Raw genomic sequence first — 27,107 nt, forward strand, 5'->3', positions numbered from 1 at the left:
ATGCGCTGGCAAGGCATTACCAGCAAGTGCCAGTCTGGGTATCCTTTACAATACTGCTCGCAATAAATTGTTGAATATTTCAATATATTGGGAGCCACCTTGCATATCATAATTGAGGACAAAGAACAATATATTTGCAAAGCTACAGTAAATACATGGGTGCAGGCAGGTATTATGAACATGTCGGTGACGTTGAACAGTCGAAGTGGCCGCCTGCCGCTGCCGCATGTCGTCACTGCATGTCGCCACCGCATGTGTCACTCGCACTGTAAGCGTTCGACGATGAGCAGCCCTCGCAGTGGTGCATGTTGCGCGTGGATCGAGTCCTGGACTGGACGCACATGTGAACATTCATCACGTAGGAGCCTACAGACTGCGATGTATACCGTGAACACAGTATGCAAGCCGTTAGGTGCGCTATACAAGACTAGGTGCGGGCCTGCAGGCACGTCCTGCTCATCAGATCCATTCAACAGAGAAAGTGTGTACGTGAGAGCATGCACGTCGCAAGCTGTTCCTTGCCCTTATGCTCTGCGCGTGCACAACTAAATGCTGATTACAAAGCTTCGTGAGCACGCAACACAACGAATGAGCTGCACACTCAGGACGCGCATTAGGTGTCATGTAGGAGCGCAGCACGTTCGAGAGAACAGCTTGTAAGATGAGAGAATATGTCTAATAGGGACCTATGCATGAGAAAATGGATAAACGAGCGCATATATGCAGGCCACGTACCTTATATGAACTGCGCGAGCGAGATGACAAAGCCATGAGCCAGAGAAGCATACAGGCAAGCATATACAAACCTCACATGATTGGGTTGCTGTCTCGAGTTCTTGTGAGACCCGCGCTGAGGGCTGGGAGCCAACATCATGGCTACCATATACGCAGTCAGCTGGCCGTACTGTCAATGAGAATGCTGAAACAAATGTGCATGGCACAAAAGGAAGGAGAGACGCACCCTGATTGGCCACAGGTTGTTGGTGAGCACATACACCGAGGCCGTACATATGCAGGCACCCGCGATCAGGTCCCAGAATGGCATTGAGCGGTTCATGGGCACTGCGTGTGTAGTGTGGTGGTGGCAGTGGCAGTGGTGGCACAGAGGCAGGAAGGGGGAGGTGTCCGTTTAATGAGACCTATGGCATGGTGGTGGGGAAGTAAGAGACACAGAGCGACAAGTGCCCTCTATATGGATTAATATATAAAAGGAGATACATCAAAATGAATTTAGGGTAGGTCCAACGAACCTTTGACTTGTTTCGGAAGAGTCGACATGGAGGCGAAGGCTGACGAAGGTCACAGTGGCGCATGTGACGTCACGTCATCACCGAGGTCTGAGTTGATCTGAGTGAGTAGGTCATGTTATGTCTAGTGATATCATAATGAGAACGGAATTGTATTGACATACCAGTCTGGGTTGAGATTGCAATGCAATACCAGCCTGGTTTCACCTGTCCTTGCATTGCCAGCATCCACCAAACTGTTAAGCGCTTGTCTAGCAACCCTTTCTTAATCTACGATCGATTTTTTTGCTGATGACATCCTTGCATAAGTTATATTCTTCTGATACCTACCCATGCCCTTCTCATGGGCAGCAAGGTCGTATCATCACGTGCGGAGCAGGCGCAGGCGCACAAGCCCCAGAGTCACAAAACAACACTGCGTGCGCAACTAAAAAGCTCGTGAATAATACAACAAGTATTGCAGGCCACAAGAGCTAGGGGCACAACAACCACATTGCTGATGAGATACCTACAGCTGTTGAGGGCAGCACAGCCCTTCACCACTATCTTACTTTTCTCAGCGAAGGATGTGGCGTCTTGTGGATTACGGGCAGTGGTGATTGGTGAGCTCATTAGGCTATATAATCTTGATGTTGTCAAGTTGAGCTCGTACTAGGTAATGGAAGATCCACCAAATCCACCTCCCACTGCGGTATCTACCATACACCTCTACCACCATGTCGTGTGCATTGGGGTATGTCATGCTCTCACACTTGCACACCTCAGCTGTGGCCTTGCCTAGCTCATGCACGAGCACCAGGTACACGTTGCGCTTGAACGCGCCCTCGAAATCTCTAGCACAGACATAGCTGCAGGTGCCTGTAGCTACGCAGAGCATATTATGAGCCACTCGTGATGTGTCTCACGACAAGCTTGTCACTGCTGCACAGGTATTGCAGGAAGGGTGGTTGACAGACGCGCATTTGAGATCACCAGCTGCATATCATGTGCTGCTCCCTGGGCTGGATGCATAGCAGTCTTATGACTTAGGTGAGTCATGCCTCCGCAGATCCTTTATTTATTATTCTGACTTGCTATGCATTATAGGTTTATCTCTTGTGTCTATCCTCTAACACAGCAGAATGAATCTAGCATAGCATACACTATATTTTTCCATTAATCTATTCCCTATGAATGAGTGTGCAAAGCCTGAGAGGCTGTCTGCTGGTATCTATAGGTGAGCTGCGGTATTGCCATGGTGTGCTGCTGAATTCATGCAGGCTGCCACGGCATGCTGCTGAACTTATGCAGGCTGCCACAAGTGCTGCGGAGACATGGTGGGAGACCACTGGTTGCAGGGTAATAGGGGTCTGTTCCATCAGGCTGCTGGAACTACAGAGCTCACGGGGTGCTTCTGGCCTCAGACTTTTTTCCTAATGACTGTCAGATGGACCTAGCTCAAAAACTTCGAAATTGAATGGAACACCGTTGCGGCGATTGACAGGATGGCCATGGGAGAGTGTGAAATTGAAGAGAGTGTAGAATACGCCAATGGTGGTCAAGTAACCGACATCACCAATACTATGCCTGTAGTCCGGGCCCGTGTATGGCGAGAGAGGCCTTCCGTGACCGAGCAAGTTGAAATGTTCTTGATAGGCAGCAACTGGAGAATACAATTTGTGAGTGTATTTCATGATAATGATAGGAGAGGCCGGCGCAAATTATCAGCTTTATCGCTTGGCATATATACTCGCTTTTGACAGCTTCGCTGATTTGGGCTGAACGATCAACTTAGCGCCCAGCAACACCACAGCCGCGAAGTTGTGAATTCTTTCAAATCCAAGGCAGCGATTTCCGGCTTCTTGATCTGGACTCCTGCAGCTCCTCACCCAGAGGTGTATAGGACCACTCCTTAGAACACCTAATCAATACTCAGTTCCCACTTGTACATCTCTCACACATGAGAACTACAAAGTTCATCAATTTAACATATGAAATTCCTTCGTACAAAATTTACAAAGTGAAAAGACAAAGGGAAGAGCACAATACTGAGGTGGTTCAGGACAGCAGCCACCAGCTGATGTGACACAAAATGACAATTGCAGTTATGCCACGGCCAGACTTGTCATGGCCCAGTCACACCTAAGCTTGGTAGAATCATGTTCAATGCATTCTGGCTCGACACGTAACATTTGAGCATTATGCACATGTTTTACATGGTTTAAGCATAAAATAGAATGTCAATTAATATTTACATGGATTTTAAGCTCATTGTGCGACTCTGGTGACAGTCTCAGTATTGCTCAAAGCCTCAAACCAGCGTGCTTAACAATTTTCTAGGCTTTTGCTCCTCCACCTATGCTGGAGGACTCTGATTTATTGAAATCACATAGACATAGATATATTATATACAAAAAACCGGTAGCAATAGGCCCAACAGGATGTGCAGTGGCGTGTCCCAAGGAGTAGTGCTGTCCCAGAGAGTGATCCTACTAGCACACTGCACTGTACGAGGAATTATGTAATGGTGACCTACTCATTACAGGTATTTCAGGCTGACATTAGAATAGAAGATAATCTAGATCTGTTCATAGTCATGGATATACAAAGTCCGCTTTTCTGAATTTATTCCGATTCCCTTTAGAGAATTGGTTAACACACTGACTCAGAAGCTTTAGCCGCTGGTTCCCCCCCCCTATCTGACTCGTAGGTCTGATCCGAGTGATCCGAAGCGCACAGCGCCGTCGTTCTCAGCCTGGCGAGAACGTCTGCAAACGATTAGTACAAAACACCATCGTCTCGCAAGTCTATTCACAGTCGCCGCTCTGGTGCCATACGATGTGCTTTCAGCATCTCGACAAGCAGTTGTCTTACCACCAGGAACTACTAGCCACCCACAGCGCTAGACCGGGTGCACACAATGGTTTCATGCTGAGCGCAACCTACTCGGCACTCCACACCTCGATGAGTTCACCCATCCGACGAATGTGCTGACCACGAAACATAGTGAGATGAAGAGTGGGTGCGGCTGATCCAAGTTGTCTACGCTGCCAGTGCACAAAGGGGCCAGGGTCACAGCGCCAGCGCCACTCACTTTCCATCGCAGAGTCTGACAATTCCTTAGTTTGCTCACGCTCAGTTCCAAGCCGCACATGCCGATCTACCCTCTGTGCATGCTCTCGAACCATGTGCTTAGCACCGACAGACGTGTGAGCAACATCTGGGCTGAACCCCGCACATCATGGCATGTGGTGGCCCAATATCAAATTCCCGCCCGAGAGAGGACAAATTTGCCTGTCGGGGCCAGCGGTTATCCAATGATCCAAGTGCATGTTTGCTTGGTGCTTGTGTCCCAGATTTGATATATAATGTTGATAGCCTGGCCCATTTGTTTGAGCTCTCTCGCCACCTGCAGCACATCAGCCTCGGCTGCTACGTCAACTGTGGTTTCGCTGCCAGTGCCGTCGGCCTATTGCCTGCATAGCACTCTTGCACGCAGCTCAATCTCTGCATGCAGTACCAGTAGCTCTTTGAGGCCGACATGCTTCCGCTTACAAGAAGTCGATCTTGGTTGCAGCTACGACTTGTACCACTGGCACTCTGCGGGGCTGTTTCCTTCAGTGGTGTCTCATTGCTTGACCATCATTAGAAGCTTCCGAGGTCTTAGGCTGATTGATTCAATGCCCATTATGCACACTCCATTGTCATGCCTGCTGCCACCATTGTGAGGGTATTATCCAAAGTATGAGAATACCATTGCTGATGTTGAAAATGAATAAGTTTGTGTTGGAAAATCCAATGGCGGGAAAGTCGAACGCTCTCAGGTGGGCTCTCACAGAAGGGTGCATTTTGGGCCTTCTGGCTGCCTACAACTGACATTATAGTCCAATATTCCTGCTAAAGGCGATTTCTTTGGGTATGACTGTGTGAAATGTGGGTATTTTGTGCAGAGGATGCACTCAGAGGCTACTGGTGGACGCTCGAATAAATTCTTTTTAAGATTAGAATTGAGGGAATTTTGGGCCTTTTAATGACCTGAGGGACACTTTATGGACTAATGTGCCCTTGACAAAATACTTCATTTGGGAATAAGCAGGCACTCTTTGTGTGTATTATGGTGAAGTCACACTGGCACCCTTATTGCCATATGCACATCTGCACGAAATTATTTTGCTCTGGCAAGCTATGATACTATTCAATGTACACAATTGATTCTGTATTGCATACATACCTCTCATGATATAATATATACATACGGGCTTCCGTGGGGAATCGGCTGACACGGCGCTAGCCGATACCCCTCGAGTACGTCGAAGGCGCTAGTGTTTGATCAGATGCTATTACGTAAGATTTTCCGTTGCGTAGAGCCGATACCGCCCGTCCCGGAGTAGACCAGCATGCAGACTTTGCTGGACCACTCCATGATCTTCCTTCTCTAAGGTAACATCTGCCGTCGATGGGTGACTCACACCAGAAATCCATGGCGGCTCCGCCTGTCCCTTCGGATCACATCTACACGAGCTGCTACTGCGAGGAAAATATCTTCCTCCTGGCAGACGCTCTCACCCGGTCCGCCGCCAGCGAAGATAACGAAGTCGTCGCCTGGGACGTGTATGTCGTCTTCGTCTCTAATCACCACAAATCGGTAAGTTTCGCCGTGCCTGGTGGTCATGAGCCCGTACCCGCGTCCAAGTACCATGCAGCATGCTGACACACGCGCACACATGTGCTAGGTCGCGCTCTGGGAGCAGAAGGCCCGGGAGGGCGTCGTGCTTTGGGACTACCACGTCCTGCTCGTGCTGCGCGCGCGCACGCTGAGAAAAATGTGCCCGCCCGGCGGCGAAGCTGCGGAGCGTGCGCATGCCTGGGTGTACGACTTGGACAGTCGCGCGCCCGTGCCGTGCTGCTGGCAAGGTGCGACATTTCCATACCTGAGGTGTGGGGAGGGAGACTTGTGCTTCTCCCGCACATAACGTACCTCGCGAAGCTGACTTGCGCGACACGGGCTCTCATCATCTTGCCGCGTCCCCGTCCGATCGTGCTTCCTTGCCTCCCGATGCGTTGGCACTGTGGGCGCGCCTCAGATTACATGCACGCGACGTTCCCATACGCATTCTCCGACGGCTGGGAAGTGCCTGCGCAGTACGTCAGGCGAGTGACCTGTCTCTGCTCCCCGTGCTGTCCGGCGGGCCGCACTACTTACGCGGTGTCTCTTCCCACTGCTCAGCCTCTTTCGCGTCGTGCCTGCGGAGGACTATCTCGACCATTTTGTCTCGGACCGCTCGCACATGGTGAGTATCATCTGTCCTTTTTTGTGCGTGTGTTACGAGAGCTATTGTATCCCCTTCTCTGGCAGCTCGTCCAGGGGCAGGTCGATGTCTATGTGTCTGCACCGCCTCCGTATTCTCCGCTCCGGGGTAGGAAGGCGAGCGACAGCCAATTGAAGACGAACCTAATGCCCTCGTTCGTGAGCATGCGCTCACACGTTAGTGATGGAGCATTGCCTTCGGCGGCTGATGTTGCAGAGACTCGGACGTATGGTAAGGTACTGGGCATGTCAGAGTTTGTGCCCTGGCTTTCCGGAGAGCTTGGCGCAGCTGATAAATGATTATTATGCGTACCTGAATATTACCTATAGAACTCGTACTCCAAAACAGAGCACATTGACCAATTGGCACAGCAAACTCAGCAATCATTGTGCTCGCTCACGGATGAAGTCTAGAACGAGATCTGCCAGTGCTTAGGCTTACTTGACAGAATTCCCGAATCTTATCGAGACGCGGCCTCGTGGCACACGGAGCATGAGACTGAACCTAGAAGAATTAAATTGCAGCTCTGCAAACGCCTCGAGAGTGCCTTGCAGCAATTGTCTGCGGTGCAAATCCGATTGGTGAAGAATCAGCGATGGATCTGGACTCCCGTGCTGCTCAGGACCCCGAAAACCGCCCAGCGCGAACACACTCACTGAGGCGCTCCGGAGAATCGCTACCGTCCCTGTGGACCCTGACGATAGCAGCCCGTGTGTGGGCAGTCTGTGAACAAGTCCCGGTATCATGCTCGACGAACGCACAGGCGATGTCTGTGGACCGGGCTGAGATGATCTCTCGGTGCTTGTTGGCTTTGTTGTACTTAATCGGTTGAGTCGAGTTAATTTATGCGAGTTAGTACGAGAGGTAATCAATCTACTCGTATTTGACATGGTACCCACAACCGACGTACTGCGTTGCTTGACTACCTGCGAGCTGTGGCAGGGGATGATGGCTGGGGGGACCCCGTGTGACGGTCACAGTCCAGTCACCGTCTCGGCGGCAAATTCTTGAACTGCGCCACGGAGGTTTGCCTGAGCCCCGCCTCGTGCACGCAGTCTTTTGCTCGCCATTCGCTCGCTTGCTGTTGTCGGAACGACCGGGAACATCTCGATTTGCGACATCACGACAATGAACGGCCACGGCGGGCCCAGCAACGGCGCAGGAACGGCAGACGCAGGGGGCGAGCCATATCCCAATCATGTTGGCCCTTCGACCGGCGTGAACGGCTACGCACAGTGAGTACAGCCCAGCGAACGACCTGCATCTTTCCCCCTCTTGCGTCAAAATCGCCATATCCGGACGCAATGCACCGCAAGACGCATACACATGCGGCCAGAACCCTCGCATGTCCGACCGTGCCCTCGCTGGTTGCCGGCAGCGAACGCTGGCGTCGTTGCGGAGATGGCTATCTGATATAGCCTTTCGCTGCACGCCCGTGCTCCTGTCAGGCAATCGCACGTCGCGTTATGTTCTCGGCTCGCCTCCCTGGGACAATGAAAAGCTTACGGACGCTCACGCTCGTTTACCCCACAGGCCGACACCCTACCAGCTGCACAACGAAGCCATCGTGCACCACCTCTTTCACGCGGGATTTCAAACTGGAGTGCGTCCCCTCTCGTCTGCACACGTCTATTAACCGAAGCAGCTGACCCTGTACGTCAGAACTATGCGGACACCGTGCTCGTGAGTGTTCCTTTCGCCCTGCACGGACGGAAGTGATGAAGCGTAACTGACACTGCACAGCATGTATTGCAAAACATGTACAGGCTACATGCGATTATCCTTTCCCGTTCGCCCTTCCTTGCCCATCTCATGTCGACATCACCTCAATCGGGCGGTCAGCGAACCATCTACGTCCACCTTGAACAAGAGCCCGAGGTGACGCATGAGGTAAGGCACCGTTACATCCGAGTGTAGCATGCCCTAACTCCGTCATTGTCAGGGATTTGCAATAGGTACGTGCCCCTGGCTCTGTCATGCGTCGCACACTCGTTGACGACTGCAGCAATGGGATACCTCTACTCGGCCGAGTCACTGAATGCGCTCCGTCCAGAGAATGCACGCGCAGTGCTCGCCGCAGCATGCCTCCTGGGAGGTATGGATGATCTCTGTGGGTACGCCTACGAGCTATGCCGGCAGTCGATCAGCATCGAAAATGTCGGCGAATGGCTAGAGTTCGCCGAGGCGGTTCCGTCGCCCTCTTCAGACGGCTCGAGCACGCCCGTTGAGCCGCACCAGCTGCAGCAGCCGTCGCGAACGGCGGTGTTTGGGCCGTACGCACAGCGGCTGCGAGAGGACGTGTTCCACTTCCTCGCGGTTCGGCTGCCGAACATCCTCAACGTAGGCGGGATCTCGACGCCGGTGACGCCACAGGCGGACGCAGGGGCGCCGTCCGATGCGGGGCGGGATACGCTGCTGCAAATTTACGCGCGGGTGCCGTTCGACCTGTTCAAGGCGGCGGTAGAGAGCCCGACGTTCCAGATAGGTGCGTCGCTGTGTGTGTCGGACACGCGCGGACAGGCTCGTTGACGGAGCGTTCGTCCCTCTACAGGCTCCGATCAGGCTCGGTTCAAGTTCGCGAAGGACGCGATCGAGCTCCGCAAACGGGGCGTTGCACGTGGGCAAGGCGCGGAGGAGACAGTCGTTCTAGCCTTTGGTGGAGGGAACTTTGGGGGTAGCACGGTGCACGTCACGAGAAAACTGCGGAAGCGGCCGCTGTGGAAGGTGAACGCTTCGTGAGGGCCTGGAGGGCGCCTGCTGTGTCGAAAAGGATATCTGGGTGCCGTACATTAGCTCGTCCTACTCTGCTCTCTTGTTTCATCCTGTGCTCTGTTCATATATCGCCAACAGTGACTGTTCGTCTCGATATGTGTCAAGGCCTGAGCGTGTTGGTATGTCGGCTCGGAGCCAGTGAGGTATATTTTGAGTGACGCAGCTCGGTACCGCTGTGTTTTGCACGAGTTTCGCAGTGCTGGAGAGGCACCAGGCCAATGCCTTGACAGCTTCTGTCAACTTATGAAGGGAAGATTTAGCTGCCGCACGGCAATTACCTCGTGTTTGGCTTTAAGCAGTCCAGCGAAGCTCTCGCTCGATGAGACAATCAGGTCAAGGTACGCACACTCTCCACCCTCGTCGCCTCCTCTGTTCGCTGCACTGCCAAAACAGCCCTATCGATGTCATCTCGCTCTCCCCCGAGCCACTTTCTTGAGCCATGGTAGCCAGAAAGAGTCCCTCGGTTATGGGCTAACTCCCATGACGAGCCGAGTGCTGTCAGCCACAGCCGCAAGGTATATTGCCTCCCGCTCCATATAAGCCACGACGTGCTACCAGAGGTGAGCAGAGTCAAACGCCACAGCGATGCCTCCGGCTGCAGAAGACCCATCCGACATCTTCTTCACAGGCGCGACAAACCCTCGCCATGGCTCCGTCATGATAGGCTGGGTCGGCCAGAAACCCGTCTACTTCGAGTTTGAGACCCCGGTGATCGCGACGTCGGAGACCCTTACCACGGTGCGTCTGCGCTCTATGAAGGGGGCCGCCCCTGACCCCGCAATCCCGCCGTGCCTGGTGCCTGCTGCTCACGCTGCGTGCGCCAGATATACCGCAACGGCAGGCAGCCCGCAGCCTCCTTTGAGTGGACGATGGGCACGCACATGGGCATGGCCACCGTCGGCGGCCGGAAGGTCTCCATGCTGAGCCTCGTTGCGCCCGGCACTGACAGCAGGTATGCCCTCCCGCTCCCTGCCCGTCGGAGTGCGTGCTGACCCTGCCCTCCCCCGCCCAGCGCGCGTGTCTTCCGCACCACGGACGGACGGATGTTCGAATGGCGCAAGGTGCCCGGGATGCCCGGCGCGTACGACGTGGGTGTCTCTCCCTTTTTTCTTCTTCTCCCCCCTCGCTTCACCGCACCCCCGCGCCCCAGCCGCCACGCGCGCGCCCTTGCCACTTTGCACCCTTCTATCGCGCACACACCCTTCGCTCACGTCGGCGCCCTCTTTCTAGCTTAATCCCGGTCCGGGTGCACCCCCCATCGCACGGTTCAGCCGCTTCTCGCAGCCGCAGGACACGCCCGTCGGACCCTCGCATGCGCTTCTGCAGTGCCGGTTTGATGACGACAACCTCCTGCTCTGGGCCGCCCTCGCCCTCTGCCTGAACCGCTGGGTCGACCTGCACGGCTACTAACACCTTCTATCATCTCATGCATGTGTTCGTTCAGAGAGCTCTTCTTCCTGGAGCTGTGATGCCTTTTTTCGCGCCGGAACCAGTGTGCTACGAGTGGCTAAACCAATAAAATCTATAAAAATTATGGTATCAAATATGGAACAGATTTGTGTGCCATGTGCGTAAGACGAGGGTAAGCCTGCAGAAACAGGGTGCATAGAGAGTGGTAGTGGACAATGAGGAATTAAGGTGCGGCAAGGTGTACAAAGCAATTTACGAATTCGACGAGACGGACCCAAGCATATGCTCGAGACGCTCCTCGAGCGTCCAACGCATGTCAAGCGACGACGAAGCAGAGTGCCCCGCATGACCCTGTATGCGGTCCGGAGTGATGTTGAATGAGCCCGCGTCCACGTCGCGCGACATGTTCTCTATCAGGCGAGCAATCTGCCCCGAGGAGCTAAAGAAGACCTGCAGGGAAGTAAAGGTGAGCGTCTAGCTGAGCTGCGCGGGCTGTGCCCCAACACGAGTGCGCACCTTTGTCTCCGGCCGCTGCGAAGCCGAGGGCGACTGCTTCTTGCGCGACAGGAAAGACGTGCCGCTGCTTTTCGACGACTTTCGGCCATGTTCTTTGAAGAAAACCTTGACGCCCTCGCCGGAGTAGTCTGACGCAAAGCTTGCGCGGTTATCGAAGAAAGACTCCGTGTCATCATCTCGCAGTCCGTTAACAATTGACCTTAAATTATTAGCAATCGAGACGTCAATCACCGGGCATGCACATTTAATTTGAATAAGGTTACGAACCAGATAGTCTCTCCGTTGGCATACTCGATGACTTCCAGTGCCGGACCCGATTCTGGCGTCGCTTCGTCCGCTTGTGAACTGGGGCCGGCCACATCCGCATTCGTAGTGCTTGTAGCTCTATTATCACCGGAGTACATATCAACTCTAAGTCATTGAAGCATTAACTTCATCTAAGCTAGAAGACGAGAAGCTCACAAGGAGTCGTACGTCGAACTGGACTTCTCTATCTGTGTCGGAGGGTGAAGGGCGCCCGCTTGAGCGGTGAATGAGGGTGGTAGCGACGGCACGGGTGGCGTCCGGTCCGTCGAGAAGCGTCGAGAGGTAGATGAGCGTGGAGGTGGTGGTGTGGGCGCGCGGTCCTGCAAGGACCGGTTGGAGGAAATAGAACCCGCACCAGCGGAACGACGCCGTTGCGAGGTGGATTGCCTGCGAAGCATTTCCTGCAAGTCCATTCCGGGTACTCTCGAGTCTGACGGCACAATTATGGTTCTCCGAACGATAGTTCTCCGCGGGTCAGAATTTGGCTGGGGCGTAGGACGAGACGCCGAGGAGGCATCAGCGTGTTTGCGAATGGTCAGCTGCCTAATTTCAGCTGAGGGCCGAGGCAATACTGCTTCCGTACTTGGACGGCCGTCTGAGAAACTAGGTCGAACATCCGAAATACTGGGGCGTCCCTCTGAGACACTGAGGCGACTCTCCGTAACGCTAGGTCTTGCGTCTGCAATGCTCGAGTGACTTTCCGCAACGCTAGGCCTGCCTTCTGATAATATTGGCGACTGAGGGGCCAGACTGTCAGTCTGCTGCGTTCGACGGCGTGTAGCAACGGAATTGTTGCGGGCCAGCTTGCTCCAGGTGGTCGTGCGCGAGGTAGTCGATGGTGACCGCGCAACCAAGTCGTGCAGGGCTTCCTGATCAAGGCCGAGGTTTACCGCGGCATCGTACAATTGCTTGAGTGCGGCCTCATCGTTGCTGTCATGAATACGCGGCAGCGGAGCGCTAGCAGGTGGCACAGCGTCTTCAGGAATAGCTTCTGGGAAAGTCTGCGACAGCGGGCTCTGCGGAGACAATGGTCGAAGCTGTGTAAATTGTCCTTGAGCTGCAGGTGCGGACCGCATCTGAGAGTCGGCGCTTGTACGAGGCGGATCCATACGCGAAGCAGCAGGCGATGCCGTGGTCGGCCGAACTGTTGCACTCGCTAAAGGCTTGTCAGCCAACGCCGTAATTTCTCCTGGTCGTTGCTTCCTGAAACGCGACATGAACCCTCTGAGCCCTGGCCCCGCAGAAGTAGGAGGTGTTATGACAGGCGGAGGTGATACCTTGAATCGGCCCGTCTCCGTCGCGCTGGATATGGCTGGCTGGTCCCTTGTAATGAGCTGTTCAGGGTTGTAGGATATGGACTGTGACGAGGTAGGCGTCTTGATTTCCGTAGAAATGGAATGAAACTCTTCATTTGCAGCAGGAATAGGGGTTTTCGCACGCAAAGTGCCTGTTAATTTCTTGAAGCGCGATCCGAACCTCGCTGAAGATGAGTGAGCCGTCCGTGACTGCACCGGGATAGTGGGAGCACCCAGCGGGATCGTGTCGACGCTCGTAGACGCAGAAACAAGCGTGGGAGACGATATCTGATTGGGACTAATCCGCTTGCGCGTCGAACCGCCGTCAAGCTTAGGACTGGAGGGCGACTTCCTTAAAGCTGCCGTAGCTGCCTCAATTCTGCGTTGCACCTCAGCCTCGAACAGCATGGGGTTCACATGGCTGGGAGAAAGCATCGCTGAGCTCGTTACGGCAGATGCAATCTCTTCTACCACTGAAGGGCTTTGGGGCAATAGTTCATTGCCCGGAGCAGCTGACGGTCCCGCGATCGTCGGAGAGGGTTCATCCGCTATATTGATCGAAGGCGACTCGGTACGCAGGACAGTCGAGGGTGTCGTTGGAGATGAGAGAAGGGTGCGATCCGGATCTTCACTGCCAAAAAGAGCATCTGCGAGAGCCCTCTGCCGCTGTCCCGGGCTAGAAGCCACAGGTTCTGGGGGAGGGTGAACAAGGACAGCGACATCGTCAGGGGGCACGACGCTCATGGCCTTGCTTCTAGGGGAATTGATGCTATCAACGACAGAATCCAGGAGTGCACTGGCTTTCGCAATCTGATCGGAACTGATAGGTCTTGCGGGAGCAACCTGCGTCTGTGCTTGAGGCGGCGGACTCGCGACCTGACGCAAAGTGAGTGATGCATCTGAGATACGAATTTGCAAAAAGCGCACCCGATTCTCTGCACCGGCTGTGGAATAGTTTGATTGTGAAGTAGAAGGCCTGCGTCTTCTTACAGAGCCCGCGCGGTTGCGGCCCTCCGGAGTGGCTGCCTTCGTCAGAGCCGCAGCAACCAATTTGTCCTGTACCGCCAAGATGTCGTTCTTCGTCAGTCCCGTCTCCTTCCGCACAAATTCCTCCTGAGACTCTTTGCTCTCGTTCGGGGTGGTCTGTGACGTCGAGGCCTGTCCGGACAGCTCGTGCCACTCCGTGAACGAGGGATCGAGGTGCGTGAAGAGGTCAAAGAGCCTGTCCTTCTTGTGATCCTCATCCCACGAATGATAGCTCGACCCACCGGACTCCAGCGAAGACCTCGACGAGTTACCAAGCGGTGACAGCAGGAGCGCATGTCCAGGGCTCAACGTGAACGAGGAGTGCGCGTTCTGTCGGGACGTGCGGCGACTCGACGAGCTGAACCCGCTGCCATTCGCGTATCCATTGGACTCGTTGAATGACGAGGCCGTAGGAGATGCAGCGAGGTTTTGCAGTGAGTGGTTCGGCGTAGGGGACCGGAACGGCCGCGTCGGCGAACCAGGGTCGATCGTAGACGACATCGCAGAGGGCGATCTATAGTCCTGCGTGCCATTCACGGACGCAGAGCTCTGCGACCTGTTGTTGTACCAGTTCGGCTGCGAGTCCGAGATGTCCGGAGTGCGCGATGGACGGGTAGTGGTAGCAGACGTGGTCGACCGGCTCGACCCACTCGGCTCTGTACGGTCGGCCTCATAGCTGCTGGCAACGGCGTCCGTGATGCTCACGCTGCTCCCGCTGCGACTCCGACCAGATGTGGAGGTGCTCCCAAAACCATTTCGGACGTGACCTCGGGTACCGTCGGGGGTAGATGGAGACAGCCAAGTAACATTCGATGGAGTGCTGGGGCGCGACGATGCTGAACTGACAGCAGCGATAGGAAGAGGCTGGTACGGCGAGCTCGATAAAGGGGAAATCGGGCGCCGTCTGCTGGAAAAATCGGTACCGTCTTGGAGGGCGGGGAAGGCACTATCACTGCTACTGTATGAGCGATCGCGACCTTCCGGCGTGTATCGGCCATTTGTAGAACGCGAAAAGAAGAGAGGTGATGTGGATGCTGTGGGCGTGACAGGGGTAGCCGCGTCGCGATGCGTTGAGGTACTCGAGTTACTACGATGGACGTTCGATGACAGGGTCTGGGCAAGCAGTGGGGGTGGCTGAGTGGAGCTAGATCCGGGAAGTCTAGGGGATGTGGCGCGTGGCGTTGTTGAAGGCGTCTGGTCCTCCGTGTCGAAACTTGTCTCGCGGTCGCGAGGGGTCATCGGGCGAGGCATACCAGGAATATATCCGGGTAAACGAGGCCCTGGCGATGAGTTCGAGGCGCGAGGGTACGGAGAAGGCGAAGACTGGTACACGTCCGATTGAGACGCTGTCGGTTCGTCAGATGAGAGCGCCATGCCAGGTTCCTCGTCGGTTGCGGAAGTCGGAGGGGACGATGTGAGAGGTGACGTGTCAGGCTAAGGGTAGCGTAGAGAATCAGCGTTGTGCTGCGTTCATGGAGTGTGGGAGACAATAGCGCATGGTGATGTGGACGCACCTGATACCGTGCTGGGCTTCCAGAATAGCTCGTCGTGGTTATAGTAGTATTGGTTTGTATGGGTGGTGGTACTACTGCAATAGGCGACCGCTCCATGACAATCTGATCGTCCCCCTCTTCCTCCAATTCCCTCATCACCTCGTCCAAGGCCAATGAGGCGCGCACAAGGACTTTCGGCGACATTGTTCCCGACAAACCATCGCTCGAGCCGGCATCCCTGATGTACGAAGCAGTGTTAATGGGGCTCGAGGGCACTGAGCTCGCGTAAGCACTGCCGTCGGGGGTCACAGGACGAAGGCTTTGGTTGTCAGAGTACAATGAGGTACCGTTACCCGCGGCCCTACTACTTGTGACGGTGCTCATGCTTGTGGTGGAGTCGGCATGCTTTACAGCACCGATATGAGAACCTGGAGCCGAGGACCCCGCCCCACGGCGGGTGTGTGCCGTGCGCATATATGTGTGGTCATGAAACTTTCCTGATCCGAAGAGGTTATTGCTCATCCGCCGCGCGGCCTGCGAGCCTTTCGAGGACGTGAATGACGCAGCAGAGGAGGAGCCATGTAGAGCCGAGCTGGTGGCCGACGCAGCAGTGACATTCGACCGAACAGATTGCCCACCAGCTAATGACGGAGCTCCTGACATGCGCGAGCCCGCATCCTGACTCTCGCTGAAGGCGGTAGACACGCGTTCGTCGCCCGTGCTGTCTTCAGTGACCGGCTTAGGGCGCCCTTGCCCGCGAAGCCGTCCCAGCGCTTCTAGTATCATATCCTCCTCTTCTTCGGAAACCCGGTTTTCAGATCCTCTTGCCCGCTGTTCCGCAAACCGCGATTTGAGTTCGTCGAGGCCGATCGGCTCACCAGCAGAGTTGCGCAGGACACTGAACCGGCGGGTAAGGCTGTACCAATGCAACATAGAATGTCAGCGGAGAGGGCAATAAAGCAACCCAGGGCTACAGGTGCGGGAAGGAGCGGAGAGGATAGGTTCGCGGAAGGGGGACTCACTCTGGAAGGATCAGTGACGTACGGAAATCACTTGAGGGAGGGAGCGATGCCAGGGGATTCGGCTGGTGTTGCGTGTTTACACGTGCAACTTGCACCTCGCGAAGCGCGTCGACGGTCTGCACAGCACGCTTTACGTCGGACTTTTTACTGATTGTCGGGGCGCAAAGACAACGAGGAGAAGATGCTAAGTGAGACTGTGCGTGATCGCGAGGCTGATGAACGCACCGAAACCGATTCATGACCTCCAATTATCAATCGTCCCAAGTAGATATCCCTAAATTCGGAGCCTCGTGGCAGACACGTTGGAGCAAGCAAGTTGTTCCACGCAGTTTACACGCAGTTTCGCTTGAGATATGCGAGTCCGAAGGTCGCCTCCTGAATCAGAATTTGTATGTTGCGGTCGTTGCAGGGTCTCGAGCTGGGTCGTTGCAGGCGGTCGTGTAGGAGAAGTAGTGGTAAAGGGAAGGAGCGAAAAACGTGAAGTACACGAGTTGGAGAGAAAAGGTAAGCTGTAGCTGCAGCAGCAGGAGAACAGGAGGGAAAAGGTGCCTGAAAGGCGGGGGTATACGCTGGAGACGAGGTCAAGCCTGAAAGGCGTGAGCCCTCGAGGCATTGATCTCGTTTGCCTTTCCCGGATGTGCTGCCTATATCCGGCAACCACCAGCTTTGACGCCCGCTCTGGTCTCACATCCCTCGCTGTGTTGCTTTGTACCCACCAGAGACTACTCGGTTCACACCCGCTTCATGTTAGTCTGAGCAGGATTCCTGGTGGGAGATTTTGTCTCCTGCAAGCATCGCCATGTCACCAACGAGAAACGAACCGGTTTCTTTTGGAGGCAAAGAGTCCACTAGTGCGCTGGTCAAGGCTTGCAAAGTAAAGACATAGACATAGCCGAATACGAGGACTTACACTATTGGTCGAGTTGGTTGCAGCGAGAACAGCTCAACCGTTAGTGCTGCGTGTGAACGATGGTTAGAAGACCGTCGCAATATGCTGTCTCTGTAACTTGCACGGCGAGCAACCCAAGCAATGTCACAGCATATTGGAAGTGTATTTCTTGGCGACGTACAACGGCAGCGTATTTTATCCACCTCGACTCCGCCGTCCTCACCACCTCCGAATGTTGAGCATTAACAAGTTCCATGAGCGGGCGCCTACGGCTTGCAGTGCGGAGGCTGGGTTTCACTTGAGTGCTAGCTGGGCTCCGTGACTCTGAGCCTATATATTAACAGTAAACTTGCATTGATTTCAGCAAATGCGTTGTGAGCCAATAATGAACCAGTCCACAGACGAGTAATTTGTGAAGGACGAGTGTAGATGATACATGATCTGGCTCACTATAATACCCAAAGCAAGGAGCCGTTGGTAGCATTTATCGTGGTTAATAGCATGTCTATGTGTTTACATTCTCATCATCGCTAGCACATCGAGCAATCCGTATGAAGAGTCACCAGGGCGAAAGAGTCACAGGGAAAGCAGCGCTTACAAGCCGCTCGTACCAAATAGTGGCAGGAGGGCAGTCTGGACGTGCTCCACGACGTGCGCCGGGGCGTCAGTCAATAGAGAAGAACGACACAGAAGATTGGCGCCCGGCAGTGACGCCCGTCTCGCCTGCACAGCAATCAGTCTCCGTACAGCCGACGAACGTCGAGCAAGCACTCACCAGGGAGGATACGCGAGCCGGTGTAGTTGACATTGACGCCATCGGTGGCACTGAGCGAGCAGTGCGTCAGAGGGCGTCCAGACCGCTACATGCAACGACAGGCTCACATTTGTGTCTCGTTGGGGAAGCCGTTTGAGCCGATGGCGAGCACCGGCGCGACGCCGCCGCCGGTTAGGCGCGTGAGGATGAACGGCGGCTGCACCACGTTCACACCTATCCCCACACAACCAGACTGCAGATACTTACATTTGTGCAATTAATCCCCTCCCAAACATAGGTAGGTTTATACTACGAGGGACAGGTTTGTGAGCACACAACCACAACGGAGGAAAGCCAAAGTTCGATGAGTTGTACTTACCTGGCGCCGGTACCGAGCGGCAAGAGGGGTTGTCCGGACATCTTAGTGCTCGCGAGCGCGTTGACAAAACTCGTTGTGAGTCTTGCTGCGAGGTTTGCCGGGTCATTCGTGTCGTTCGTGAGCGTCAAGTATGAGTGGTGCGTGCCATTGCCCGCCGAGACTGCAATCGCCGGTAACTGTCCAGCAGCGTCAGCACAAGTGCTGCTTCTCTCTGAAACAACGAGAGCTCACACCGCGGTAAATGGCGTCAACCGTTGCGCCCATTGTGCCGCTGAGTGTGTAGTAGAAACCCCCTAGGTTGTGGCCCTCGTTCGGGCCTGCCACGACGAGGTCAATGCTCGAGTTATCGCCGAGGATTATAGGGCGAATAACACTATCTATGTAGCCGGGCACGTTGAGCAAGCAAGCACGTTACGAACACAAGGTGCTAACTGCTGCGGCAGGAGTGCCGTTCATGTACCCTGTCCAAGGTGTTCAGAACCCGGCGGCGAACATAGGCACAGGAAGGACACTTACAGATTCGGTTGTTGTTGGGGTCCTGACCGTAGTACGGCGCGCCGGCCTGGAGGATACCAAACTCGTCCGGTATCGTGATGTTAGTAGTCGGGAGGATGAAGCGTCCGCCTTGTCCAGAGTTCTGGACGACAGGACTGGACAGAGCGCCGATGAGCAGGGAGATGACGGTTTATGGAGGCGCCACTCACGCGCTGAGGATGACATTGTGTCCGGCGGCCGTGAGAGCGCTGTACGTCGCTCTGCCAGAGTCATCAGCTACACATTACATTCAAATGTGATGAAGCCGCAAACCTAATGTTAGCAGAGGCCCAGTTATCGTCGTTGGTTAAGATGATGTTCAAGCTGGTGTTGGCACCGAACGCGACCGAAGCTACATTGATGCCGACGAAGAACAGAGCGCAGAGAGGAGTAAAGGAGCTAAGCATGGCTGCTGCAGGGAAGCGAAGGGACTGAGCCTTGTGCTTAGAGGTGGTGCCCCTGTATAAGAAAAGAGCTCATGTGTCACCTTTATAGCTTGGTGAGTGGCCGAGAACAGAGTCCACGTTGGACTCCAGCACGTGCGTTAATAATGCTGGTTAAGCTCGCAGACCACCTCCGCTTGCTGAGTGCCTGAAGGCGACGACGAAGGTGCCTGGAACCCCATCCGAGACAGCGATGCGTGAAGGAGAACGGGCACGTTCGTCGCGTCGTTAGGGACGATGCATATATTGGGCGTCCTTTGTGTGAACCTACGACGCGGCAGTACGATCAACCGCACACTTGCGCATCTACTATTCACAGGAAGGGCTGGCACCAGAGCAAGTGCATGGCGCGTACCCACTTACCGAATCCATTTGTTTGAATAAGAACATTCATTAAAAGACGAGTGTGCCGGATTCGTTGAGAACTATAGTACAGGACAGCCGTGCTCGGCAGTGATATTGCACAACATTATCCCGACGCTGCATATCTATACACGTGTATGCGCGGTTAGCTCAATATCTTTAAATATACATTCCCTTAATTGTTTGGCGCTTACTTCCTTGTCCACTCCCGCGCAGTAGTCTGGAATTTAGCATAGTCCGTTTTCACAAGCTTTGAAGCGCGTAATCAGCATCCGCGTTCACAGAAACGAACGCTATGAGAGCAGCTACGCACGGCAGCAATCTCGGGCTCAAAGGGATCATCCGGGCTAGGGTTGTTCACCTTCTCTTGGATAATGGCCAAAACTGCGTAAAGCGTCAGCGTACTTTGATCGACGCGCTACAGGAACAACCCTATGTACTTACCAGAGGAAAGCGTGACGGCAGGCTTCCACTGTGATTGCTGATTAGAGCGAATAGCGAAGACATCGCTCTAGGAAACGAACCTGATCGCGAAGCACTGGCACACAGATGTGTCCTTCTTCATTGATACCTGGATGGTAGATCTTCGTGGTGAAGGCAACCTACGGACCACGACGCGCATCAAAATGGCTGCGCTTTCGCCATATATGATCGCAGACTCACCGATGGGGCTTTGAACGGGAAGTTCTCTGGCAGGGTCAGCGTGAAGTGGAATGTACCACCGCTGTATGGGCTGTCTTTCTGTGTGCCAATCAAGAGTCAATAATTTGTGAGTTACATGCGATGTTGCGAGATAATCGCACCGACGCCTTGACGCTACACTTCCAGATGTATAGGTTCTCCTCTTCTGGTTCAACCTTCAGGTCCTGTATGCACAATTAGCACGTAAAAGCAAGCCCGAGCCGTGACGATCATATGAGCTCACCTCAATTGGCCTATTCCTGATGTCTGCCAGTTCCTGGACACATTATCAGCTTTCGCAAACCGCACGCGATATGAGCAGTGGCACCTTCTGGATCCGCCTGATCACCGGTCAGTGAGCCGGTTTGTTAGAATGCAAGGGATCATTCACCTCAGAGATGTCATGCTCGCTGTGTTACTCTAGAGATTAAGAACAGTGGTATGGCTCCAGCGTTGAGGGGGACAGGACTTGCACGCCGTTGGAGGCTGTTGGAGGCAATGACAACGTCTCCTACGAGCGCTGAAAGCTGTTAGCTTTCATGGGCGTCTATCACCGATCTCGACGCCGGATGTTGTCGAACGTTATCGACGCCTTGTCCCGAGACCCGCCTTCATCGTCTGTGCTGCAGGCCCCTCTTCACCTTTTCCTAGGCCTTATTATCGACGGATCAGCCAGTATCACTGTCGTCTGCGGGAACGTTCGTATCACACACTTCTAGTTTGTCGTCTGTGGACTGAGGCTCGACAGAATGTTTACGATTTGTCTAGCGGGCTTGAAGACAGCAAACAAAAGCGGCTAAAGGACAGAAATTCTTGGGCCCAGCTGCCTCCTACACAATACTATGGAAGTACCGAACTCACCTCGCGAAGTGTCACCCGCAGTCGCGCTTCTGGCGGTTCCTGCTCATCCAGTCAACCGGAAGCGCAAGCATGCCGCCATCTCTGGAGGGGCCACGGCGTCCCCAGCGCCCTCAGAACGCGCAGACACGCCAAACCACAATCCAGAGAACGTTGTCCTGCATAAGCTCGACCTGTCCAGCCGACCTCGCCTGACCATCTCTCGACATCCTGGCTTCATCCCCATCGTGCCTGGCTCGCCATACTGCACTACCGAACCCCTATGCATCAACCGACTTAACTTCCGATACACGCCTGCAGGCGTCACAGGCAAGGAAGGCGGGGTGCCCTTTCGAACTATCGAGTCGGCTCCGACGGCGTTCCGAGTTTCCTGGGAAGACCGGAGTCCGTTCATCAAGGTCACGCAGGACGGCCTGGGTCTCCGCGGCGACAAGGGCTTCAGGAGCGCGCGCTGCAACGCGCCCGTGCGCGAGGGGAAGTGGTATATGGAGGTGACGATCGGCCTCGGCGGGGGCGACCGGCCGCTGGAGAGCAAGCGGACAGAGGGGAGCCATGTGCGATTCGGGTGGGCGCGGCGCGAGGCACCGCTGAACGGCCCCGCGGGGCTCGACAGCTATAGCTACGCGATGCGCGACAAGTCGGGCGAGAAGGTACACCTGTCGCGCCTGCGGCCGTACGGGCAGCCGCTCAGGTCGGGCGACGTCATTGGCATGTACATCTCGCTGCCGTCTCCGAAGCGCCAGCTGAAGAAGAACGACCCGTACGACCCGGCGCACGTCAAGCGCGAGCGCATCGCAATCGAATTTAAGGGCCAGGAGTACTTCGAGTCGCTCGAATATTCGCAGTCCAAGGAGATGATCGCGCTCATGACCGAGAACGACCGCAAAAAGGCCCCAGGGTCGACGCCGGCACCTGCATCTTCGAAGAAGTCAGCGACTGTGAAGAATCTGCCGTCGACGTCACGCGGCGGCAAGAGCGGCTTTCCAGAGCCTGCACCTATGCGCCCGCTGCCTACGCTCGGCCCCGAATCATGTGTCGCCTTCTTCGTGAATGGCAAGAGCCAGGGCATCGCGTTCCAGGACCTCTACGACTACGTCCCGCTACGAACGCCGCCAAACAAGCACCAAGAGAAGCGGCGGACGAACCGGGAGGGGATCCGCGAGCACAAGGAGAACTTTTTCGACGACGGCAGCCTCGGCTACTACCCGATGATCTCGCTCTTCAACGAGGCCGAGGTCCGACTCAATCCTGGCCCCGACTTTATATACCCGCCGCCGCCGGACATCGACGCGCTCCTGATGGCGGACAATCCCGACGAAGCGGATATCAAGCCGAACTCCGAGGAGCCGCGGCGCTGGAGACCGCTGTGCGAGCGGTACCCTGAGTACATACAGGAGCAGTTCGCACTGGACAAGCAGGAGGACGAAGAGTTTTCGAAGCAGGTCAAGGTACGTTTCCCGCTCTTCTTGTATGCGCATGTGCTGACCGCCCGCCCCCAGGACGCCGAAGCGAAAGAGCTCACCGATCAGCAGCGGCGCGAGATCCACCGTGCAAAGCGGCGTGCGCAGGCCGCCGCGCGCAAGGAACGGAAGCGCAAGGAGCAGGAGCAGACCGCGGTGGCTTTCACGTCCGCTCGGAGTTCGATGGCGCCGCAGCTGAAACAGTCCTTCGAGACGAGCCGCGCGGCGTCGCTCGAGGCCGAGGCCGACATGCTTGCTCCGCTGAGCGCATCGGGCCTCCCGACGCTCGAGAGCTTCCCGCTCGGCGTGGAGACGCCGGACCCCGACGACGGGCACGGCATGCGTCCGTACTCGATCATACATGCCGTCGGCTCTGTGAACGACGTGCAGGCGTACTTCACCGAAGTTGCGCAGGACGCGAGCGAGTACAACACGGAGTATGAGGATATCGGGGACGACGGGAGCAGCCGAGCGGGAGATATGGCTATTGACGAGGAATTAGCCCGGCTGTCGTAGCGTGCCCTCGATCCAAGTGCTCTAATAACCGGCCATGTGTCGCTTCGTATACTTGCCGTATATGAGAGTAATGATTGTGAGCCGCAAAGCGCGGATTTATAAGCAAGCGGTATGCGTTTATATATACAGACATGGACGAATGATACGGGTAAGATAGTCATGTGGACGCTAAACATGAAAGTAGATTAAGTACAGCTAAGCAAGGTAAATGCCATCCCAATGGGTAGATCCAACGAAATCATGGGGTATCGAGAGGTATAGCAGGCGTTCATCTGGCGTATAGCGTGTAGGGGGCAGCAGCAAGGTCGTGCGGGGGCATGGCAGGGTCGTAGCGTCTGCGCGACACGCTCAGGACAGTACAATATGCTCGACAGTATGTGGAACGTTGCCGATCATGGGCCGCGACGCCTGCAAGGTCATGTAGTACCCGCGGGGCGGAAGCGTATCAGGGATGTTGTCCGCGAACTGCTGGCCACACATATTCACGAGCGTGTCGTGGAGCATCTTGGCGTACCGGTACGCGAGCGGCACACGTTCGCCTGCCTTCGACAGCATTGTCCTACGCGTTGACATCAGCTGCAGCACGAGGGAGCAGCAGATTGGAAGGGAGCGTACCGTACGAACGAGATTTCGCGCTGTAGTGGTATGAGCTGGTCGCCCCTAATACCGTCGATACTTGCTCGAAGGAAGCGCACGAGTACCCGCCCGGCCATGAACCAACACATCTGTTCACATTCAGTCAGCTGCGGAGCAGTTGTGTAACGGCGAGCTGACACTTACAAATGGCTGCAAGTCCAGAAGCGTGACATCAAAGTTAGTCGCGCTGAGCATGTACATCAGTTCGACTATTGCACGCGCGGCATTAAGCGTCTTGCGCGCTGAGACGCATGTTACAACATCCGGCTTCGCGTGAGGCTCGTGCAGGAGAATGTGCGCCCTATAGAAGTAAAATGTCAAAGTCTCTGAGCCCAGTGCTAGGGTAGACTTACAGGTGCCCTGCTGAGCATGCTGTGTACAAATACGGGTCAAGAATATCGCCTTCACTAGAGATAGGTGAGCGCAAGTGCGGAGGGAAGCTTGCTCGGAAGTTAGCAACGAGCTGGTCGAGCTGCTGGAACTCGAGCGTTGCCGTCGCATCGAAAGTCGCGGGATCGAACGCTGCGCCACTCGTGGATGATGATGGTGCGCCATCAGGCGCGTGGAAGAACTTCCATCGGAAGCGCAGATTGTACGTCTTGACCTTGCTGAGCAGGATCGACGCCTTGACATACAGGATGAATGCGTCTGTTTGTGCCTCGTGGTGCTTATACAGCAAGTCTGGCGCGTATGACCATTGGCGGTCTTCTGGGAGTACGAGAACCTATGCGACGTGGGTGGATGAGCGCATAGCCTGCATCAGCTGCTGTCTGATACTCACCCCTTGCTCGTACTGGTCGAAACGAAGTGGTAGTAGCTGGCAGATATCTAAGTCGTCCAAACTCAGCGCCCAACCATTTCCTGCCCCTTGCTGACGCTCCATCGCGTATGCTGCCAGGCGAAGTAGCCCTCATTAGCACCGGTGTGGCGCAGATACGCGCTTGAGCTTACCTATCCAGAATGTATTCCGCCGTAACTCATCTTCGATGACACTCTTTGCGGGTGCAAGCACTGATGGCGGCTTGTAATGTGTGATCGCCGCGGTCGTGTAACAGGTACTAATACTGCACGGTGCAGTACATCGCACTGCCAGAGCCGCGGACAGAAAGGCCTGCGCGCAGTGATTAGATGAGATGTGCCAGAGCGTCTCGCAATCGACTTACATCTGTCCACCTGCAGGTCACCCTTTAGTGTCACAGTTCAAACGACTGAGCGAAAAACTACGACGTACCTGCCCTGACTTAGATACCACCAAGTCAAGATCATTTGTGCTGCAAAAAATGAACAACAACGCAGTATTTCGTCGACCGCTTGTCGTACCTTGTAAGCAAGCAAAATCTCCTCGGACAAGTCCCACTTCAATCCTCTGTTTCGCATATCTCGCTTGTTGCTCAGAAAAACCTTCCGGCAGTTCGGCCTCACCGTAGAGATCTGGACGATAGTGCGCTCGTCTCCATCGCCCTTGGTGCAGTTCATCTGAATTCGTACGCATGAGCGGTCCTGAAACACGCCCTATTATACAGCAGACTTACACGGAGTATCGATAGGCTCTTGGAAGATCTGCGTTTGCGTCGCGGTGTATAAGCAGCCAACCGCGCACATGGCATGAAGGATGGCGGGGCTGGGAAATCGGGGGTCAGTCGGAAGGAGCTCAAGGGAAGCCATAAAGGTCGGCACGTGGAACATTCTGTTGGCGTGCATGTGGTACGAAAAAAAAGCCTCTACTCTGTGCTATGGTTAGCGATTTGGGCGCATACAGTGACAAGAAAGCTTACAAATGTCGGGTAATACCTGGTCGCGGTAAATTTGGCGGCCAGGTGCGAATGTCGACGTTGCAGAAATCATCAGCCGAAGAGGGCGAAGCTCGAGTATTTGCGAGCATGGACGGAGAAGTGGAAGTACGCGGGTTGGGTATCGAGCCGTTCGTGATACCGCTGACGCCGTCAAGTGAGCCAGCCTGGTCAAATGCGTTCAGTGGCACTCGTAGCGCGAAACGCGTCCGCAGTGGGCGCTGGAATGCTTTACTGACCATAGACGCGGGCGAAGCATCACCAGTCATGTACTTCGGGACCGTAAACGCCTGACCCGCAGCAGGCTTGACGTCGGCCGGGCCATGCAGCAGAGGATTTATGGGCGTGCTAGGCGAGCCGCGAGCCTGCAAAGTCTGGAGTGCCTGGTCTTTTTCGTGCAGGAGTGCCTCGAGTTCGTCTAACGGCGAGCAGAGGAGTGAGGATCAAGCGCCTGCTTGCGTACAGAACAACACTCACGAATTTTGTGCTCCATCCTTTCGTACATCTTGCGGGAGACCGAGTTGCCAGAGTCCGAGTCAAAGACCGGGACTGGGGAGGATGTTCAGGGCGCTTTGGGGATGATGGGAACCTTATCAAGTGCGTACCTTCGTCGTAGGTGCACTCGGGCTGTTCTGGGAGGGATGCCCCCTCGACAGCATGGGCGACAGCATAGGCATGCGAGCGGACACATGTCGAGCAGCTGGGACGCTTTGCGTCGCTGTTGGGAGAGGCGTCGGAGGAGGGATCAGCGAGAGAAGTAGAGATTAGCTCGGGATCGGCAGAGGGAAGGCCGAGGGCAGGACGCACCATTTCTAGTAGACGGGGTGGGTCGGTGTCAACCCGAGCTGTCTTATACAGGAGCCACTCACCAGCTTGCGCTTTCTACACTGATGGCATGCCTACGAACCCGAAGTCAGCCGCTGCGACACGAGAGACGTCTCTAGGTCTGTAGCAGCACACCTGGTAGCGCTTGAGGCTGGGGGCGGTCTGCTTACCCGAGCCGTGCGCGTGAGACTGGTTTTGGTCGCTGCCGGGCGAGGCTTTGGGCATGTCGAGCGGATGCGGTGGTCGTCTGTGGCAAGAAAGTCGTGCGAACGGTTTTATGACAATCGCTGGACGGACGCCGTCCAAGGTCAGGTCTGATCCCGTAATCCCTAAACGCGATGCTCCTGTTTAGGACCCCGCTTAGCCCATACCCGGCATTCCCTTCCCCGTCCACCCTTGTGCTTGTACTGATCCTCCTCGTCCTCCTGCCTACTGTGCAATTATTTTCTCATTTTTGTGATCGTCGCAGCCCGGTCTGACCCTCGAGCCTGAATCATGACCGCCCAGCAACAGCCAGCGAAGCCGATCTCCCAGGACCCCGTGCACCCAACGCGTGGCGCCAGCAAAATTTGCACAGGAAATCGGACATAGTACGCCCCCACTT

At 55.2% G+C, this 27,107-nt stretch overlaps 11 protein-coding genes across 11 annotated transcripts; 6 read left to right on the plus strand and 5 right to left on the minus strand.

Annotated features, from left to right (window-relative positions):
- The first annotated feature begins 578 nt into the window (after nt 1-578).
- On the plus strand, nt 579-1,214 carry PHACADRAFT_256844 (uncharacterized protein). The gene is made up of 2 exons (XM_007396155.1): nt 579-731; nt 755-1,214. Exons 1-2 carry the CDS (start codon nt 672-674, stop codon nt 1,046-1,048), a joined length of 354 nt encoding a protein of 117 aa, XP_007396217.1. The 5' UTR covers nt 579-671; the 3' UTR covers nt 1,049-1,214.
- A 4,492-nt stretch (nt 1,215-5,706) lies between these two features.
- Nucleotides 5,707-6,909, plus strand: PHACADRAFT_256845 (uncharacterized protein; the record flags this gene model as incomplete). Its single annotated transcript, XM_007396156.1, has 5 exons — nt 5,707-5,871; nt 5,960-6,140; nt 6,311-6,377; nt 6,454-6,517; nt 6,583-6,909. The coding sequence occupies 5 exons, from the start codon at nt 5,707-5,709 to the stop codon at nt 6,832-6,834; spliced, it is 729 nt and encodes a 242-aa protein (XP_007396218.1). The 3' UTR covers nt 6,835-6,909.
- A 655-nt stretch (nt 6,910-7,564) lies between these two features.
- On the plus strand, nt 7,565-9,433 carry PHACADRAFT_121919 (uncharacterized protein). The gene is made up of 7 exons (XM_007396157.1): nt 7,565-7,770; nt 8,069-8,138; nt 8,198-8,218; nt 8,279-8,425; nt 8,478-8,490; nt 8,541-9,020; nt 9,087-9,433. The coding sequence occupies exons 1-7, from the start codon at nt 7,664-7,666 to the stop codon at nt 9,272-9,274; spliced, it is 1,026 nt and encodes a 341-aa protein (XP_007396219.1). The 5' UTR covers nt 7,565-7,663; the 3' UTR covers nt 9,275-9,433.
- Nucleotides 9,434-9,892: 459 nt separating this feature from the next.
- PHACADRAFT_144832 (uncharacterized protein) lies at nt 9,893-10,717 on the plus strand (the record flags this gene model as incomplete). Its single annotated transcript, XM_007396158.1, has 4 exons — nt 9,893-10,045; nt 10,132-10,259; nt 10,320-10,395; nt 10,538-10,717. 4 exons carry the CDS (start codon nt 9,893-9,895, stop codon nt 10,715-10,717), a joined length of 537 nt encoding a protein of 178 aa, XP_007396220.1.
- On the minus strand, nt 10,687-16,960 carry PHACADRAFT_209427 (uncharacterized protein). The gene is made up of 8 exons (XM_007396159.1): nt 16,601-16,960; nt 16,376-16,522; nt 15,375-16,269; nt 13,762-15,294; nt 11,696-13,710; nt 11,501-11,644; nt 11,234-11,432; nt 10,687-11,167 (listed from the first exon to the last, which is right to left on the minus strand). The coding sequence occupies exons 1-8, from the start codon at nt 16,612-16,614 to the stop codon at nt 10,970-10,972; spliced, it is 5,145 nt and encodes a 1,714-aa protein (XP_007396221.1). The 5' UTR covers nt 16,615-16,960; the 3' UTR covers nt 10,687-10,969.
- A 377-nt stretch (nt 16,961-17,337) lies between these two features.
- On the plus strand, nt 17,338-17,509 carry PHACADRAFT_256849 (uncharacterized protein). The gene has a single exon (XM_007396160.1). It carries the CDS (start codon nt 17,345-17,347, stop codon nt 17,501-17,503), a length of 159 nt encoding a protein of 52 aa, XP_007396222.1. The 5' UTR covers nt 17,338-17,344; the 3' UTR covers nt 17,504-17,509.
- Nucleotides 17,510-17,611: 102 nt separating this feature from the next.
- On the minus strand, nt 17,612-19,581 carry PHACADRAFT_184652 (uncharacterized protein). Its single transcript, XM_007396161.1, has 10 exons — nt 19,205-19,581; nt 19,102-19,152; nt 18,914-19,047; nt 18,817-18,858; nt 18,631-18,774; nt 18,398-18,608; nt 18,286-18,327; nt 18,147-18,252; nt 18,040-18,124; nt 17,612-17,987 (listed from the first exon to the last, which is right to left on the minus strand). The coding sequence occupies exons 1-10, from the start codon at nt 19,336-19,338 to the stop codon at nt 17,929-17,931; spliced, it is 1,008 nt and encodes a 335-aa protein (XP_007396223.1). The 5' UTR covers nt 19,339-19,581; the 3' UTR covers nt 17,612-17,928.
- A 205-nt stretch (nt 19,582-19,786) lies between these two features.
- Nucleotides 19,787-20,900, minus strand: PHACADRAFT_256850 (uncharacterized protein). The gene is made up of 10 exons (XM_007396162.1): nt 20,810-20,900; nt 20,747-20,759; nt 20,663-20,695; nt 20,541-20,603; nt 20,401-20,478; nt 20,262-20,339; nt 20,192-20,209; nt 20,051-20,131; nt 19,932-19,987; nt 19,787-19,862 (listed from the first exon to the last, which is right to left on the minus strand). The coding sequence occupies exons 1-10, from the start codon at nt 20,821-20,823 to the stop codon at nt 19,844-19,846; spliced, it is 453 nt and encodes a 150-aa protein (XP_007396224.1). The 5' UTR covers nt 20,824-20,900; the 3' UTR covers nt 19,787-19,843.
- Nucleotides 20,901-20,969: 69 nt separating this feature from the next.
- On the plus strand, nt 20,970-23,994 carry PHACADRAFT_144841 (uncharacterized protein). The gene is made up of 2 exons (XM_007396163.1): nt 20,970-22,724; nt 22,776-23,994. Exons 1-2 carry the CDS (start codon nt 21,261-21,263, stop codon nt 23,250-23,252), a joined length of 1,941 nt encoding a protein of 646 aa, XP_007396225.1. The 5' UTR covers nt 20,970-21,260; the 3' UTR covers nt 23,253-23,994.
- A 1,409-nt stretch (nt 23,995-25,403) lies between these two features.
- PHACADRAFT_256855 (uncharacterized protein) lies at nt 25,404-25,589 on the minus strand (the record flags this gene model as incomplete). Its single annotated transcript, XM_007396164.1, has 1 exon — nt 25,404-25,589. The coding sequence occupies one exon, from the start codon at nt 25,587-25,589 to the stop codon at nt 25,404-25,406; it is 186 nt and encodes a 61-aa protein (XP_007396226.1).
- A 916-nt stretch (nt 25,590-26,505) lies between these two features.
- PHACADRAFT_256856 (uncharacterized protein) lies at nt 26,506-26,897 on the minus strand. Its single transcript, XM_007396165.1, has one exon. The coding sequence runs from the start codon at nt 26,726-26,728 to the stop codon at nt 26,561-26,563; it is 168 nt and encodes a 55-aa protein (XP_007396227.1). The 5' UTR covers nt 26,729-26,897; the 3' UTR covers nt 26,506-26,560.
- Nucleotides 26,898-27,107: the final 210 nt, after the last annotated feature.

The sequence above is a fragment of the Phanerochaete carnosa genome (assembly GCF_000300595.1).
Source record: "Phanerochaete carnosa HHB-10118-sp unplaced genomic scaffold PHACAscaffold_5, whole genome shotgun sequence".
Classification (NCBI taxonomy): domain Eukaryota; kingdom Fungi; phylum Basidiomycota; class Agaricomycetes; order Polyporales; family Phanerochaetaceae; genus Phanerochaete; species Phanerochaete carnosa.